General features: G+C 38.1%; 1 protein-coding gene across 1 annotated transcript; it reads right to left on the bottom strand.

Annotated features, from left to right (window-relative positions):
• Positions 1-4,405: 4,405 nt before the first annotated feature.
• LOC139945249 (uncharacterized) lies at positions 4,406-16,739 on the bottom strand. The gene is made up of 6 exons (XM_071942569.1): positions 15,645-16,739; positions 13,333-13,480; positions 11,707-11,928; positions 9,681-9,935; positions 8,222-8,476; positions 4,406-8,090 (listed from the first exon to the last, which is right to left on the bottom strand). The coding sequence occupies exons 2-6, from the start codon at positions 13,343-13,345 to the stop codon at positions 7,141-7,143; spliced, it is 1,695 nt and encodes a 564-aa protein (XP_071798670.1). The 5' UTR covers positions 13,346-13,480; positions 15,645-16,739; the 3' UTR covers positions 4,406-7,140.
• Positions 16,740-17,033: the final 294 nt, after the last annotated feature.

Below are 17,033 nucleotides of genomic sequence, written 5' to 3'. Positions count from 1 at the left end.
GCATTAAAGCTCGCTGTTAGCTCTATATTTTTGTTCTCTTCTCATTTTGTTACCTTATGGTCCCACGGTAAAAGTCTATCCCTAATGGTTGAAAGCATAACACGTCCCCTCAAGAAAACAAAAATAAACAACAACAAGAACAACAATAACATAAAGTTGACTAAAGTATTTAGACATAATTATGGAAAACTATAATTATTACTGTATCGAATTTATCAATTTACTTTTCATATCAAAAGGAAAACATGCAAGTTGAGTCCCTGGGAAACTTGTTGAGTTGCAAAATCAATGGCCTTGTGATTGGTTGGAATTCCCAGCGGTACACACGGTGTCATTGCACATCGGGGAGTTCCCCAAGCCCAGCAATACGTTGCAACGTTTACGCCAGATAGACACACACAGGAGTAGCGCCGTTTGTTCCCACCTGTAGCAGCAGGGCCCAATTTCAGAGAGCTGCTAAAAATTTGCTTAGCATGAAATTTCATCCTTAATAAAAACGGGATTAACAACAAAATTTCCATTTGTTTCATGTTGCTTGTTACTGGTATTCAGCTGTTCTTTGCTTATCCTAAAAATCATGTGGAAAATTGGTTGGTAATCCTGTTTTCATCAAGGAAGACATTTCATGCTAAGCAATTTTTGTTTGCTTAGCAGCTCTATGAAATTGGGCCCTGATGTGTGCTGATTGGTTGGCAAACTTTAGTTGGATCATAATAAAGTCACACTGTGCTGAGTTCATAGTGAGTGTCTTTTGTACACCACTAGCTGCAGGGAACATGACCTCCGATCCTCGAGTGGTTAGTAATATAGGGCGCACTGTATTGTGAGTTGCCGTGGACTGGTTTAGCTGGGGCATGGAGCAATTAACTAGATTTATTGCTCCATGGTTGGGGTGTTTGTTTTTTTGTTTTATTTACATTCATGTGAACATCTATTGTACTACAATAACAGTTTGTGGAATAAATGAGTAGGCCTATATGAATATAATGAAGATTTTAAGCATGAATGGGGTAAGAGATGTTAAACTTGCATCGGGGATAAAGAATATGAATATATATATATATATTTTTTTACCCATACACCGATGTGTGTTAGCACTGTATACTCAGTACTTTCCCGAGTCCTGTGAAAAAATATCACAGGCATTAATTTACTTGGTTGGGATTCGAACCCACGACCCTTGCAATTCTAGAGCAGTGTCTTACCAACTATAGACTACCGAGGTTGCCCGGTAGCTAGAGGCAGTTCGAATCCTACGTTTTGGCAGCGGGTACCGCAACGATAATAAGAGATGTTAAATTTGCATCGGAGATGAATGAATGGGGTGACAACCAGTTTAGTAGGTTGTTCAAAGTTCGAGCGAGAGTTCTACAATGCAGCTTGTGGCATGTTTCTGTCGAGCGGTTGAATATGTAATTGAACTTGAGCTGTGGTGTTTTGGATCAGCACACAGTGTAGGTTCAAATCCCGGTTGTGGCATTTAGCTTTGTCCGTGGAATAAGACCAGGGCTCGAAATTAAAACTGGACCACAGGCTCGAGCCAGGTTTTAGCGTCGGGCCAGTATACTTACAACAACTGTACCTACAACTCCGGCAGTCTTGTCTTTGTGGCTATTAACACCTCACCACATTTTAATTTGAACTGATAAATATACACATCTTTCAATATTATGAGTATGGAAGTATTTAGTCATAAGAAATTTGAGCTAAAATTTTCTCTTGGTGCTTATTAAAAAAAAAAAGGTCAAATGTAAAACTGTGCAGAGTGTTCTTCTCATGTTGATTCCGGTTGTGTAACAAATTGTCTGGTCCAGTAAAAGCGATGCAGTCTTGTGGATTCCCTCCCTCCCTCCTTCTCCACCCCCTCCCCCCTCCATCCTCCAAATTTGAGCCCCCAAGACGGTTCCGTGTGCTATAAGATTTGAAGCGCAGAACACCGTGGAGCAGGAAAGAAATGTTTAAACAACAACAACAATTCAAGCACAACTATGTATTTATTTATTTAGTTGTTTGTTAGTTTACACCCCTCCCCTTATGATTTGATTATCTTTGCAAGCGTACAGCCTTCTTCATGCAGTCATTGACTTGGGTCTCAAACCGGAAGGAAATACTTTTCAAAAGTACACTTAAAGTCAAACAAATTGTTCGAGTTTTCGATCCCTAAATTACAGACGAGCTCCAAATAACATAACATTATTTAAATTACTTTACAAATCAATCCCCGTCTAATTATTATTATTATTTGTTTATCTTTTGAATTTAATAGTGTTTTTTTTTTCTTCGAAAAGACTCTCCAACGGTTGAACATCAGGCCGCTAACAAAAGTGTTTGAGTGAATTTATTAACTATTAAATCGTTAACATACACTGTAACATGGCGCTGTAACTTTGACAGTATGTTACTGTATTTGTGCCCAGTAGTTTACTGTAATTGCATTTTACAGTTGTTCACTGTAATCCACAGTAAATTCCAGACAGCAGTTTTGTTGCACTCAATATTACTGTATTTTTTGTAACAAAATGGTAAAAATTATGACATTATGTTATGCTTGTCTGGGCTGTATGTATTCATCGATCAGAAGTTTTGAAATTCTGACACATTTAATGTAATTGAATTTGTTGAGGATGCTATGATGAGAACACAGATCATGGAAATGGTGTATTAACACAATCATCATAGAGTGATGGGAAAATCCTTCTTGAAAGCCAGTAGAGAAAATAAACAAAATATCAACAAATATGTATTTTAACCAGTGATTATAAGGACGTTCCTTGGTATGATTAGAAATTTTAAAGTTAAAAGCTTTTATATGTAATGAACTGTTTTGATAAAATGTAAAATTTTTCAATTTGTGCCTTTAACCATTTAGCTACTGGACCGCCAAGCCGCCATAGCAATACATTGTATGCGGTAGGAGGAAATCTCGCTAGCTTGTGTTTGTACAAAAACAAAAACAAAAACAAAACATCAAAAGAAAACTCGAATAGTCATTAGTAGGTCTACGCATTTGTTAACCCATCTAGTTTTTTTATAGATCATTGTTAATTCTTCCTTCACAGTTGACTTGTCGAAGCTAATGATGATGAAATAATTTAGCTCTTACCCAACAAAAGCGCTCATTATAGTAAACACAAAGGAAACTGTATACATGTAGTCATCATTCATGATTATTATTGTCAAAAACTAACGCCTTCGCATTTCAGTAATCAGTATGAGCATTGATCCAGATAAAAGCCTTGACAAGCAATTGTGTCCAGTTTATCCTTACAAACAAATATTCGCCATAAAAATTACCATAGCCGTTTAACGAGAGGCATTTATTGTTCCCATGAGAACTTGTACTTTTATACAAATACTGAAAGGGTAAAAGTGTGCATAAATATTAAGCCATGGCTATCTTTTAAAATTTGAACTACGATTCCAATAATTTACCGCAAGAATCTTTAAAAATTGGTTTTCAGCAAACTCGGGCGGTGCAGGGGTTAATTTCAGGTTTGTTTAATAAGAATTTTTTGCCATAAAACATTTAAACGTAAAACAATTGTCACTGTTTGTTGGTTTTGAAGTGTGCAGACAACAATCTACAATATAATCTTTCGTTACTGTAAACTTTAATCGAGATTACTGTAATTTCTACTATAAAACTTAACTACTGTACAGATAATACAGTAATTTACCGTGTAAATAAACGGCACCATTTCTCTAACTGTAAAAAGTACAGCAATTTACCAGTTAATAAAAATACAGCATGACATTGTGTTACTGTACATGATTACAGTAAAACTTTACTTTCAGTTTTACAGTTAGTTACTGGCAACTCAGCTGCCAGTAATTTACTGTAATTTTACAGTGGAACATTTTACAGTGTAGCTTCAACACTTTCGTCAATAACAGGTCTGGCAAAACCAACCGGCTCTTTTCAGAGCCAACACCGCTTCTAAAAAGAGATTGTTACATGTAGTGTGCTCGCAAGACTTTTGTGTTCGTGTTTCACCCCCAAAATGTACACAAACTCTCCGGTCGTTTTATGCAAGGTGATTATAAGGTTGTGATCACCATAGATTAACCGGAAATTATACTGTCCAGTCCAATTCAATGTATATGGCTTTTTAAAAATGTTTTATTAGTGTCCGTGTTTGCTGCAAAAATGCATTACTTCTTTTTTACTTAACACTAGGGGTTATGGTGCTCAACTACTGAGTAAATGGGTAGTCGATTGTTGGGTACATTTTGACACAACAAAGTTGGGTAAGAAATTTGACGCATAGTTGGGTAGCCGTTTTACACAGAAATTGAGTAAATTACGACGCAACCCCTGTTGCGTAGCGTTTTAACCCTCCAAATGACCATGTTCCCTCTTAAACACCACAAAGAGTAAAATTGTACGCAACATTGGCCATTTTTTCTTAAAGTGTAGGGTTTTCAAAACATAGGAGTTTCGATCAGTCACTATTTTAAAGGCACTGGCTAGGTTTGGTATGTCAAAGACCAGTATTCTCACTTGGTGTACCCTAACGTAATATTTATGCATTACAAACCAGTGAAAATTTTGACTCAATTGGTGATCGAAGGTGCAAGAAAATAAAGAAAGAAAAAACACTCTTGTCGCACAAATGTGTGTGCTTTCCTTCAGTTGAAGTCTTTTATCATTTGTGAGTGAGAAATTACCTCTTTCCCCAATTATGCGTTAGGCCTACTTCACAGGGAACCGTTTCTCACAATGTTTTATACAATCAACAGCTCTCCATTGCTCGTTACCAAGTAAGTTTGTATGTCTACAATTATTTCCAGTAATTACCATTAGTGTCCGATGCCTTTAATACTTACCGATGACGTCCGACTCATGCTTTTTTTTTTTAGACCTTTACCCAAAGAGCGTACATTGAACGCGACTAATATAGACAATTTGAGCCAAACGACTGTGAAATCGCTGGTTATGATGAGGCCTATCACGTTTTCAGATCATGCACCAAATGAATGTTGATTTTACAGATCGGTTAACATTGTTGGGTGAAACATTACAAGTCAGACATTTTAAATCGTAAAGGGTCAACTGACATGCGTCTATATAGGAAAACAAATAAACGTAGGAATTGTGTCAAACAGACGACAAAGAAACACACTCGGTGATTGATTTGATTGGCAAGGCTTCAACCCTGAGAAGCTTTTAATAAGTTAAGCTTGTATAATGAAGTAATTGATAATGAAGCCTCAGCCATGAGCAAGGGAGGGGGGGGGTGACGTAATAAAATGTTAACTGTAAGTTTCGAATTGTCTCTCTAAGAACTGGTTCTGCACAACATGTGTTGGGAATCAATCAAAGGCATTGACTGGACATCTTTGGTTATTGTAAAAGACCAGGTTTCTCACCTGGTGTACCCCAACATTGTGCATAATTATTATAACAAATCTGTTATTCGGTCGCTTAATTGGTCGTCGCAGTTGCAAGAGAAAAGTGAAAGAAGACACAATTGTTGCACACATTTGCGTGCTTGCAGGGGTCGATTTCACAAAAATACAATCCATCGTAAGATTTGTGAGTTGTATTGTGACATCACATTGCAAAGCACCTATTATTATTGATTTGCAGTTTATAATCTTAACTCTTTGTGAAATCGGCTCCAGATGACCAATATAAAAGGCTTTAGCTGAAGTCTTTCATTATTTGAGTGAGAAACTACCTGTTTCTAAAAAAAAATATGTTACTTCCGAGGGAGTCTCACACAATGTGTTTTACTATCAACAGCTCTCCATTGCACGTTCCCTAGTCAGTTTCATAGTGTAAACAAATATTTTGAGTAAAATCACCTATAGTGGCATTTGCCTTGTTAAAGGAAACTTAAAAGTTTCCTTGGCATAAATCAACATGCAAAGTGAGCGTAGTCAGCCATGACTTACACCTGCCATTTAAATACTGTGTAAAATATATAACTGGGTACATTTTGGTTAAAAGTAATAAAGTTAAACGATATGCAGTGAAAACGAACATTGTTCCAAACAAAACCATTAAATTGTCCCATAAAATGTCTCGACAATTGGACAGGCGGGCATTACTGCTATACACAATACAGTGCGTAGCGTTACATGTTATGATAGCGCTATTAAGTTAAACAGCCTCAATATATAAAGAAACATTAATAAAGCACAACTCAAGCTAGATATGCTGAACTTAAAAGCACAGGGGTCGATTTCACAAAAAGTTAGGACTGGTCCTAACTTGGGACTAGTCCTAGGATATGTACAAATTGCATTGATAGTCCTAAGTTAGGACGAGTAACTGGTCCTAACTCGAGATAAGACTAGTCCTAACTCTTTGTGAAATCCACCCCTGGACATCTTTGTTAGTTTTCAGTATTCTTACTTGGTGTATCCCGACATTTTCAACGCGTAAAATAAAAAATCTGTGAAAACTTGGACTCACTTTGGTCATCAAAGTCGCAAGAGAATGACAGGGAAAAAAAACACCCTAACTTGCACAAGATGTGTCTGCGCTTACAGATTCTTTCTGAGTGAGAAATTACCTCTTTTTCAAAAACTACGTTACTTTAGAGGGAGCCGTTTATCACAACGTTTTATACTATCAACAGCTCCACATTGCTCGTTACCGACCGAGTAAGTTTTTATGTTAATATTTATTTTGAGGAATTTTACCAATATAGTGCCCAGCGCCTTTAAAGAGAGATGCGTTTAAGAATACATTAACATGGCTGCACAGAACGCACAAGAATAATGAACACTGAAAAATAAATATAAAACCGATCAATTTCCAAGATTGAATAATAGTACTCAATTTTTGCTCGTTTTGTTCACTGTGTTTATACTTATTTTTCTTAAGCTTGTTTAGCAATCCTCCCTCGTTTCGGGACTTCCCCTTTACGTATGTCGCTTAGTAGTTAATGCATCAAGTATTTAGCCGCATGTACACAAATAAAGGGAACTTGGTATGCATTTTTGGTATCACTCTTAATTAATGGAAGTAAAAACGTGCTTTGTTTGAAGTACAGCAGGGCTGCTCTTCCTGTGTGTACATAATAGCCCGGATTTTCGGCGAAATATTAAAATCGCAACCACCCTTTGGATGTCTAAGAATACAAAAATCAAATGGTTTCAAGAACCAAAAGGTGTTCCCTCTAAAAATGACTATTCCTGTTCAAATTTACACCATTTGGCAAATTGTTCGCTGCTCTGTTCCTCTTGTAGTCGGCTTCCGATACTAGCTTTTGCTTTTGCAACCGCACGGGCACGGGTATCTGCATCTCTGTAAATCACCTTTCGCCAAGGTGGGCGGAACCCTACGGTCTCCTGCCTCACCACGCCTGTCAATGCGTCGCTGTGCACCAACGTGACTCTCTGCCATCTAACATAAATGCCACAAACAATTGCATGAATTCCCTTTCCGTCTTCAGTTATAACATGGTCTCCCGTTTCAAGTTTGTCAATGCAGAACACCTTTATATCATTACGACTAACAAGCATTGGCACCACTGATGCGATTTTACAACCAAGAGGGGGTCCGATCTTGTCGCTGAACCAGGAGCCAATTTTACCACCAAAAAGAGCCCCGAAAACTCCCCCCACTATAACCCCAACACATGTGCCGACTACTGGGATTGAGGACCCAACCGACCCCCCAAGAGCAGCACCAGCAAGTCCACACAAAGCCCTACCCCCTATGGTTAAACCACCCTTGATTACAGCTGCGGTAATCTTTTCGACAGCATTCTTTAGGGCTTCAACCTTTGAAAGTTCCCCACTTTTCCGCTTCTCGCGGGCCTCTTTGAGTGCATGAATGCATACTTTCCCCTGTTGAAAGACTACTATGCCATCTTTAATGAGTGGTACCAAATCAAGAAGACTTCCAATACTCTCGCCAGCCACCTCGCGAAAAGTGTCAAACTGACATTCTTCTGTATCACTTACACATTCTGATCCCAAAGTCTTAGTTACTATGCCGCTTACAATTTTGAATTCATCAGTTTCCGTCACAGTTTCCACTGCATCAGTGACAGGTTTGAAAGCAAGCTTAACCTCGTCGACAAACGAAGGCTGACTCGAGGGTTTTGCACTTAACAAAGGCTCAGTCGAAGGATCTGAAAGAGGACAGAAATGGGAAATAGAAACCCGAAACTACCTTTTAGGTTTGCCTCTATTCCAGTGGTTCTCCCTACCGCTGTGGGTAAGTTGTTGGGAGTTTAAAAAATAAGAAAAAAAAACTTTTTACCTATTTCTGTAGCGAGATCATGGCCAACTCCTGACAGCGCGTGTGCGAGGTGCTTCTTCTGACCTTCCTGTGGTGCAATACGTTCCCTCCATTCAGCTAGCATGGTAGTTGCCCGCATTTTATCGTCAGAAGAACTGTTGCCAATCATCTGGATACTGTATTCAGTAAACCCGAGGTAGACGGCCACCATTGGCCATGTGCCACCAATCCTGTCTGCCAAATAGTTCACCATGTCATCGTCCAAAACGTCTTCCCCTGCAAAAATGATTGTATATTAATGTTTGCACTAATTATCTGTGGTCGAAAACCCGACCAACAAGTTAAAAAATTTCAGTCATAGCATACATTAAACGGCACTTTACATGAACAAACAATTCAAAATTTTGTATTTTGGAAGCACACCGAAATGACTGGCAGACCTTGCTTTTGTTTTCTTTCTGTTAAAGTCGTGTTGACACTATTGATCAAATGTCTACGTAATTGCAGTTGTTGTTTAATACCGGTTGCAGTCTGGATGTGATAATTACCCGAGCCAGAGTGTTTAATACCGGCAAAGCACATTTTTATATTTGTATTCCCATTCATATACCTTTTCGGTCAAAATACATCAAAACTTTTTGGTCCAAAAGCAAAAAAAAAAACGCAAAAATTATAATTGTTCAATGATTTCTTTCAACGAAACACCCCTCCAGCTTTAAAATGGTAAGGCCCTCTGGTAAACAACTCCTTATAAGGAGATTGGCGTGCGCGTCGCGCGTATCGCGTGATGTGACACAGGTGTTCAAGCCATTGCTCTCGACCAATAGGAATTAAGAAACTGTCTTATAAGCACATGTGCAAGCTCGCGTGTCACGCCCATGTTTAAACACTTTTTGCCCTGTCTTTATCAGCCGTTTAAACACACCCGCGTGACATACTCTCAACCAATCAGAATAGATAAACTGTCTTAGGTATTTATGGATAATGAGTATCATTTTAGTATCGTTGTCGTTGAATATCGTTGTTGTTTTTGTTTGTTGCCGCTACTGCTGCTGTTGCTGCTGTTGTTGCTGCTGTTGCTGCTGTTGCTGCTGTTGCTGCTGTTGCTGCTGCTGCTGCTGTTGCTGTTGCTGTTGCTGCTGTTGCTGCTGTTGCTGCTGCTGCTGCTGCTGCTGTTGCTGTTGGTGTTGCTGTTGCTGTTGCTGCTGCTGCTGCTGTTGCTGCTGCTGTTGCTGCTGTTGCTGCTGTTGCTGTTGCTGCTGCTGCTGCTGTTGATGTTGCTGTTGTTGTTGTTGTTGTATTTTTTGTTGCTGCTGTTGCTGCTGTTGCTGCTGTTGCTGCTGCTGCTGCTGCTGCCGCTGCCGCTGCCGCTGCCGCTGCCGCTGTCGCTGTCGTTGTCGTTGTCGTTGTTGTTGTTGTTGTTGTAGTTGTTGTTGTTGTTGCTGTTGTTGTTGTTAATGTTGTTGTTGTTGTTTCTCACCCAATGCTGTAAGGAGATCGTGCCTTCTCATCTCCCAAACTGCAAGTTTCAGTGCGCCCATGGTATTTCCGTAGACGTATTTCTCCTTCCACGCCGTCACCATGTGAAGAGCTTGACATTTGACTTCCCTATCAAAAGCACCGACGATGGCCTGGATTTCGTCCTCATTGAAGTCCAGCTCTTTAGCGAAAGACTGCCAGTATGTATCGATGGCATACGCAAATTCTTTCAGCCAATAGTCGAGCTGTTCCTCGTCTAAATGAAAAAAAAAAAAATCATAATTTTAATTTGTTTTAAGTAAGAATTGTTTTCACTTCTATTTCTTAATCGACCATAACATGTGATGATTTTAAAAATGTTGATTCATAGTATGTAAGTATCTCATTAGAGCCATTGGACACTTTCGGAACAGAAACAAAAGAAAAAAGTTCACAGATTTACAAATAACCTACCGACTTTTCTTGAAGTATTATTCCTCGAAATGCTTTACTTTTTGAGAAAACATTAAAGTAATTAATATTCTACAGATTTATTTTAAACACATGTCATGACCTGGCGAAAAGTGCGGAAACAATGGTGGGTTTTCCCGTTATTTTTTCCCGACTCCTATGACTGATTCAGCCTAAAATTTCCACAGGTTTGTCATCCACACTTCGTGTATCACAACTTATATATAAGTTGTGATACACGAAGTGTGGGCCTTTGGAAAAATACTGTTTACCGAAAGTGCCCAATAGCTTTAAAGGCCCTTTCGAAACACGGTCCTTTGGCTCAAGCATCTATTGATTGAAGCCCCCTTGGAAATAACATAGAGTTGAGAAAGAGGTTATTTCCTCACTCAAATAATAAAATACTACATACATTATGCATCTGAAAGCACACAAAGTTGTGAAGCAAGGATGTTTCTGTTTTCTTCATCGATGACCAATTGAGGCTAATTTTGCACAGGTTTATTATTGCCACACCATAAGTGAGATTTTCCAAGGGTGGAACTTAAAGTGAGGTGTTTTTGCAGACCTTAAAGCCATTGGACCCTTTCGGTACAGAAACAAAAAAAGTTCACAGATTTACAAATAATTTACAGGGTTTACAGAAGGTAATGGTGAAAGACTTCTCTTGAAATATTAGTCCATGAAATGCTTTACTTTTTGAGAAAACGGTAAAACAATATAAATTCTCGTTAACGAGAATTACGGATTTATTTTTAACACATGTCATGACACGGCGAAACGCGCGGAAACATGGGTGGGTTTTTCCGTTGTTTTCTCCCGACTCCGATGACCGATTGAGCCTAAACTTTCACAGGTTTGTTACTTGATATAGAAGTTGTGGTACACAAAGTGTGGGCCTTGGACAACACTGTTTACCGAAAGGGTCCAATGGCTTTAATATGACGCACGAACAGATAACAACGAAACAAAAAAATACAATAATTCTTTAATTCCCAAATCCAATTAGTCATAAAAAACTCTACTGGTTGGTTTGACCTAATAATTATAGCGCTTATAATAAATAAATAAGTCTGAAATCCCACCACAAATGGTCGTAAATCGCACTTAGCGATAAAGTGTCGGCACCTAATGTTACTTAATATAATGCATAATATAAGTATTGTGTACACGAAGTGAGAATACTGGGGCCAATTTCATAGAGCTGCTAAGCACACAAATTTGCTTAGCTCGAAATTTATTCCTTGATAAAAACACGATTACTAACCAAATTTCCATTTGTTGCATATTCTGCTTGTTAATGGGCCAGATATTCAGCTGTGGTTTGCTTATCCCTGAAAACCATTGGTTGGTAATCCTGTTTTCATCGAGGCAAACATGTCATGCTAAGCAATTCTTGTGTGCTTAGCAGCTCTATGAAATTGGGCCCTAGTCTTTGACAATATTACCAAACGTCTCCAGTGCCTTTTCTAAATTACCAGTTTTTGGACGGCCTCCAATGAAGCAATGTAAACAATATTTTAGTCAAAATAGTATTGGATCGTCCTAAATACAGAAGAGAGCGGTTAAACTCTTACCAATTGACTTAGCAAATTGTGGCGCCAAATACTTCCCGATTTTCTCCAGAGCCCATGTCAGCTTTTGGACGACTTTTTCTTTGGAAAAGCTATCTCGCCATTTTCTCAGACAGGAAGCGGGATTATCGCAAAGGCATTCGATCCCCAAACGGCGGGCTAACGGTCGACAGGAGTCCCCTACGATGCTTGCAAACTTTGCAAGTTCAACGTCGTCGAAGATGTCTTTAGTGTTAAAGAAAAAGACAATAATATGATTTGAGGCATTGCATGTTGAGGTATCAATATAATTTAGTTTGCGGTAACACCATGTGTGTACCTACTTGTCAGGTAGAGCAGAGTTCGTCGCATGACGATTACTAGAGCAAGCTAGTCGAAACGTTGAGACCAATCCAAGAACTGAACCCGCGGTAGTACAGTTAGTTACGATCATAATAATTATAAACTAAAGTATAGAAGTCCCAGCCAATTTTCTATACGTTCTGCCCGGGTAGTAGTTAAAAAGCAGGACAGTTCTTTTCAGAACTGAGAAGTCCCCTAACATCCGATCATCTACTCCGCAGATAGTAGAATAAAGAAAGACAATTCTCTTAAGAACAAACTCCACCTGGCAAGACGATACACACATGGTGATACCGCAAACCAAATTATATAACAAAGACAACCACAAGCAACTTTGAGGAGGTGCACTACTACACCCGAAAGGTGTAAAACAGCGTAGACTTTTCTTGCAACCTCATAAGCTGTAAAGAAGCTGAAAGTTGCCAACCTCTTAGGGGCTTAATAATAGTCAGTATTAAAAAAAATTTAACCCACCCCAAATTTCGATTTTTTAATATTGATTTACATCACAATATACTATATAAACTAAAGAACAAGGTAATGCCTCAAATGATGCAGATTTATAAGGTCAAAGGACTCCAACATAGAGCAGAACGAGCAGCCTTCTTTATTTTATCATCTAAAAAAAAAAAAAAAAAAAAAAATGAATTTCAATCTTCAGTTCTTTCTTTTGACCCACCCACCCACAATTTCGAAAAAATATCGAATTTTTTTTTTTAACATTGACTATTATGAATGGCCCCTTAAAACCGTTTACACCAATTTTGGTTAACTTTCTTCAAAGTACAACTTGTGTTTCATTGTTTGCTTAAATTAGAACAACAAGATACTCAAAGTAGAATGTTTGAATGGTTATTATCATAATTACTATTAAAGGAACAATACAGAGTTGGGTTTTGCTAACAACATTTTAGGGGTAGGACAAAACCTCGTCTAAGATCGCATATTTACATCAAAATTTCACTGTCTAATGATGATGGTAGTAGAAAATATCCCTTAATAGTCATATTTGGTAAAAAAAAAAAAAAATAATAATAATTTCTTGTTTGGAGTTTATCGCTCAGTGAGAGCTTTTTTGTTTTAGTTTTTTTTTTTAATCGATGTCGTGCATAATGTGTTGTCGGTTTTTCACTATTTTCTCGTGGCCCAGAGACGGCCGATCGATCTCAAACTACTTCAAGTTTGTCAGTCTATGTATATGGGGGATTGCATACACTCAGCAACTGTTTTGTTAGCAAAGAAACACAATTATGCAATGTTCCTGTAAAAACAGTTAAGACAACTTACCTAGGCTGGACATGGTGACATCTGTATCTGCATTTGCATCTGTTAATTACTGTACAGACGCCTGGTGTGGCTATATCCCGTACATCTGTACCATCAGACGAGTCACTTCGATGTGCGACTTGTAGTCTGATCCCCTCGATTTTAAACCCTATATTATATTTTACCTTTCAATTTGTTATTCAATGTTTAGAGCTCTTGATTGTTGGTTGCCTATAGTTACAATCACATCAGTCAAAGTTTATACCATTGTTTCTCTAGCAAGCAAGTTACTATTCGACAAGTTTTTTAGGGCTAAGGTTAAAGTTTTGCTTGTTCAGATCTTCAAACTCGCATCGGGAAGATATATGGGAATCCCCATATGCATCAACAACGTCATGACAATGTACCCTTTTCACAATTCGTCGGTCGCGCCACGAACTGACCTAACTCGTTCACTGTTTTAAAAAATGTGTTCAGAGAAAATCACGATTGAAGTTGCACTACTTTTGAAACTGCTGTTTCGGAGTCTGCTTACCAACTTTATTGTACTATTTTATGACGAAAACAAAGCTGAACACTTTATTCATACAGAACTATCAATGTGTTTTAATCCCTAAAACTATTTTAATAAGTAATTAATTCCTAAACAGATAGGTCACTTTGTGAAATTGAAAATTTCATTTTTTGCCTGCAGCGCGCTGTGTACAAACCAATGCGTAATAGAGACCTGTAGCGCATAGTTTAACCATTGGTACAGCGACGTATCTAGATAGGTCACTTTGTGAAAAGACAAAATGGCAAGTCCAGCGATGCGTCGTTTATACTAATTAGTGTAATTACCAAACTATTACATATTAGGCACTGAAACTTGCTGATAATGTGAACAGCATTGACTTTGTCTATAATTTGTTTTAAACCAAATTTGCAAAAATGTGCGATTTTGTGTCAGTTAGGTCAGTTCGTGGTGTGACCGACGAATTAGTTAACTGCTGTTTAACAAGGGGGTATTTTCCAATGATCCAGTGTAAATGATAAATATGAAACGTTGCTTTATAAAAGAATGGGCCTACATTTGAACGAATCGAAACGGGCTTGGTTGATAACCTCTCACTCACTCGATAACACTGTAAATCAGGGTTGATCACTTGGGGCTCCAAACGAGGGGGGGGGGGGGGGAAGGGGGGCTTAGCTGAACTCTAAGCGCAAGAATTTCGTACATGGTTCTCAAACGTTTACCGGTCGATATTAGACCACCTAATAATAACCCGCCATTGTTCGTTGTCTGGTTCCTAGAATTACCATTCCAGGGTTTCTAATTTTGGATATGGGCCTACATTTGGATATGGGCCTACATTATAACAAAGACAACCACAAGCAACTTTGAGGAGGTGCACTACTACACCCGAAAGGTGTAAAACAGCGTAGACTTTTCTTGCAACCTCATAAGCTGTAAAGAAGCTGAAAGTTGCCAACCTCTTAGGGGCTTAATAATAGTCAGTATTAAAAAAAATTTAACCCACCCCAAATTTCGATTTTTTAATATTGATTTACATCACAATATACTATATAAACTAAAGAACAAGGTAATGCCTCAAATGATGCAGATTTATAAGGTCAAAGGACTCCAACATAGAGCAGAACGAGCAGCCTTCTTTATTTTATCATCTAAAAAAAAAAAAAAAAAAAAAAATGAATTTCAATCTTCAGTTCTTTCTTTTGACCCACCCACCCACAATTTCGAAAAAATATCGAATTTTTTTTTTTAACATTGACTATTATGAATGGCCCCTTAAAACCGTTTACACCAATTTTGGTTAACTTTCTTCAAAGTACAACTTGTGTTTCATTGTTTGCTTAAATTAGAACAACAAGATACTCAAAGTAGAATGTTTGAATGGTTATTATCATAATTACTATTAAAGGAACAATACAGAGTTGGGTTTTGCTAACAACATTTTAGGGGTAGGACAAAACCTCGTCTAAGATCGCATATTTACATCAAAATTTCACTGTCTAATGATGATGGTAGTAGAAAATATCCCTTAATAGTCATATTTGGTAAAAAAAAAAAAAAATAATAATAATTTCTTGTTTGGAGTTTATCGCTCAGTGAGAGCTTTTTTGTTTTAGTTTTTTTTTTTAATCGATGTCGTGCATAATGTGTTGTCGGTTTTTCACTATTTTCTCGTGGCCCAGAGACGGCCGATCGATCTCAAACTACTTCAAGTTTGTCAGTCTATGTATATGGGGGATTGCATACACTCAGCAACTGTTTTGTTAGCAAAGAAACACAATTATGCAATGTTCCTGTAAAAACAGTTAAGACAACTTACCTAGGCTGGACATGGTGACATCTGTATCTGCATTTGCATCTGTTAATTACTGTACAGACGCCTGGTGTGGCTATATCCCGTACATCTGTACCATCAGACGAGTCACTTCGATGTGCGACTTGTAGTCTGATCCCCTCGATTTTAAACCCTATATTATATTTTACCTTTCAATTTGTTATTCAATGTTTAGAGCTCTTGATTGTTGGTTGCCTATAGTTACAATCACATCAGTCAAAGTTTATACCATTGTTTCTCTAGCAAGCAAGTTACTATTCGACAAGTTTTTTAGGGCTAAGGTTAAAGTTTTGCTTGTTCAGATCTTCAAACTCGCATCGGGAAGATATATGGGAATCCCCATATGCATCAACAACGTCATGACAATGTACCCTTTTCACAATTCGTCGGTCGCGCCACGAACTGACCTAACTCGTTCACTGTTTTAAAAAATGTGTTCAGAGAAAATCACGATTGAAGTTGCACTACTTTTGAAACTGCTGTTTCGGAGTCTGCTTACCAACTTTATTGTACTATTTTATGACGAAAACAAAGCTGAACACTTTATTCATACAGAACTATCAATGTGTTTTAATCCCTAAAACTATTTTAATAAGTAATTAATTCCTAAACAGATAGGTCACTTTGTGAAATTGAAAATTTCATTTTTTGCCTGCAGCGCGCTGTGTACAAACCAATGCGTAATAGAGACCTGTAGCGCATAGTTTAACCATTGGTACAGCGACGTATCTAGATAGGTCACTTTGTGAAAAGACAAAATGGCAAGTCCAGCGATGCGTCGTTTATACTAATTAGTGTAATTACCAAACTATTACATATTAGGCACTGAAACTTGCTGATAATGTGAACAGCATTGACTTTGTCTATAATTTGTTTTAAACCAAATTTGCAAAAATGTGCGATTTTGTGTCAGTTAGGTCAGTTCGTGGTGTGACCGACGAATTAGTTAACTGCTGTTTAACAAGGGGGTATTTTCCAATGATCCAGTGTAAATGATAAATATGAAACGTTGCTTTATAAAAGAATGGGCCTACATTTGAACGAATCGAAACGGGCTTGGTTGATAACCTCTCACTCACTCGATAACACTGTAAATCAGGGTTGATCACTTGGGGCTCCAAACGAGGGGGGGGGGGGGGGGAAGGGGGGCTTAGCTGAACTCTAAGCGCAAGAATTTCGTACATGGTTCTCAAACGTTTACCGGTCGATATTAGACCACCTAATAATAACCCGCCATTGTTCGTTGTCTGGTTCCTAGAATTACCATTCCAGGGTTTCTAATTTTGGATAAATGATGACTCCATTAAGAAGATAACAAACAATACTTTTTAACCCACACATTCTCGAGTGTTTCTGTATCTATTACATGGATGC

The sequence above is a fragment of the Asterias amurensis genome, chromosome 12, assembly GCF_032118995.1.
Source record: "Asterias amurensis chromosome 12, ASM3211899v1".
Classification (NCBI taxonomy): Eukaryota; Metazoa; Echinodermata; class Asteroidea; order Forcipulatida; family Asteriidae; genus Asterias; species Asterias amurensis.
This window is presented reverse-complemented; position numbering and strand designations above follow the sequence as displayed.

What these genes read in the sequence shown, in the direction of transcription:
- LOC139945249 (XM_071942569.1), bottom strand. An exon ending in CGATCTCCTTACAGCATTGG is followed by an intron (nt 8,477 to 9,680) that starts GTGAGAAACAAC and finishes TCATTTTTGCAG; the next exon opens with GGGAAGACGTTTTGGACGAT. An exon ending in TGATCTCGCTACAGAAATAG is followed by an intron (nt 8,091 to 8,221) that starts GTAAAAAGTTTT and finishes GTCCTCTTTCAG; the next exon opens with ATCCTTCGACTGAGCCTTTG.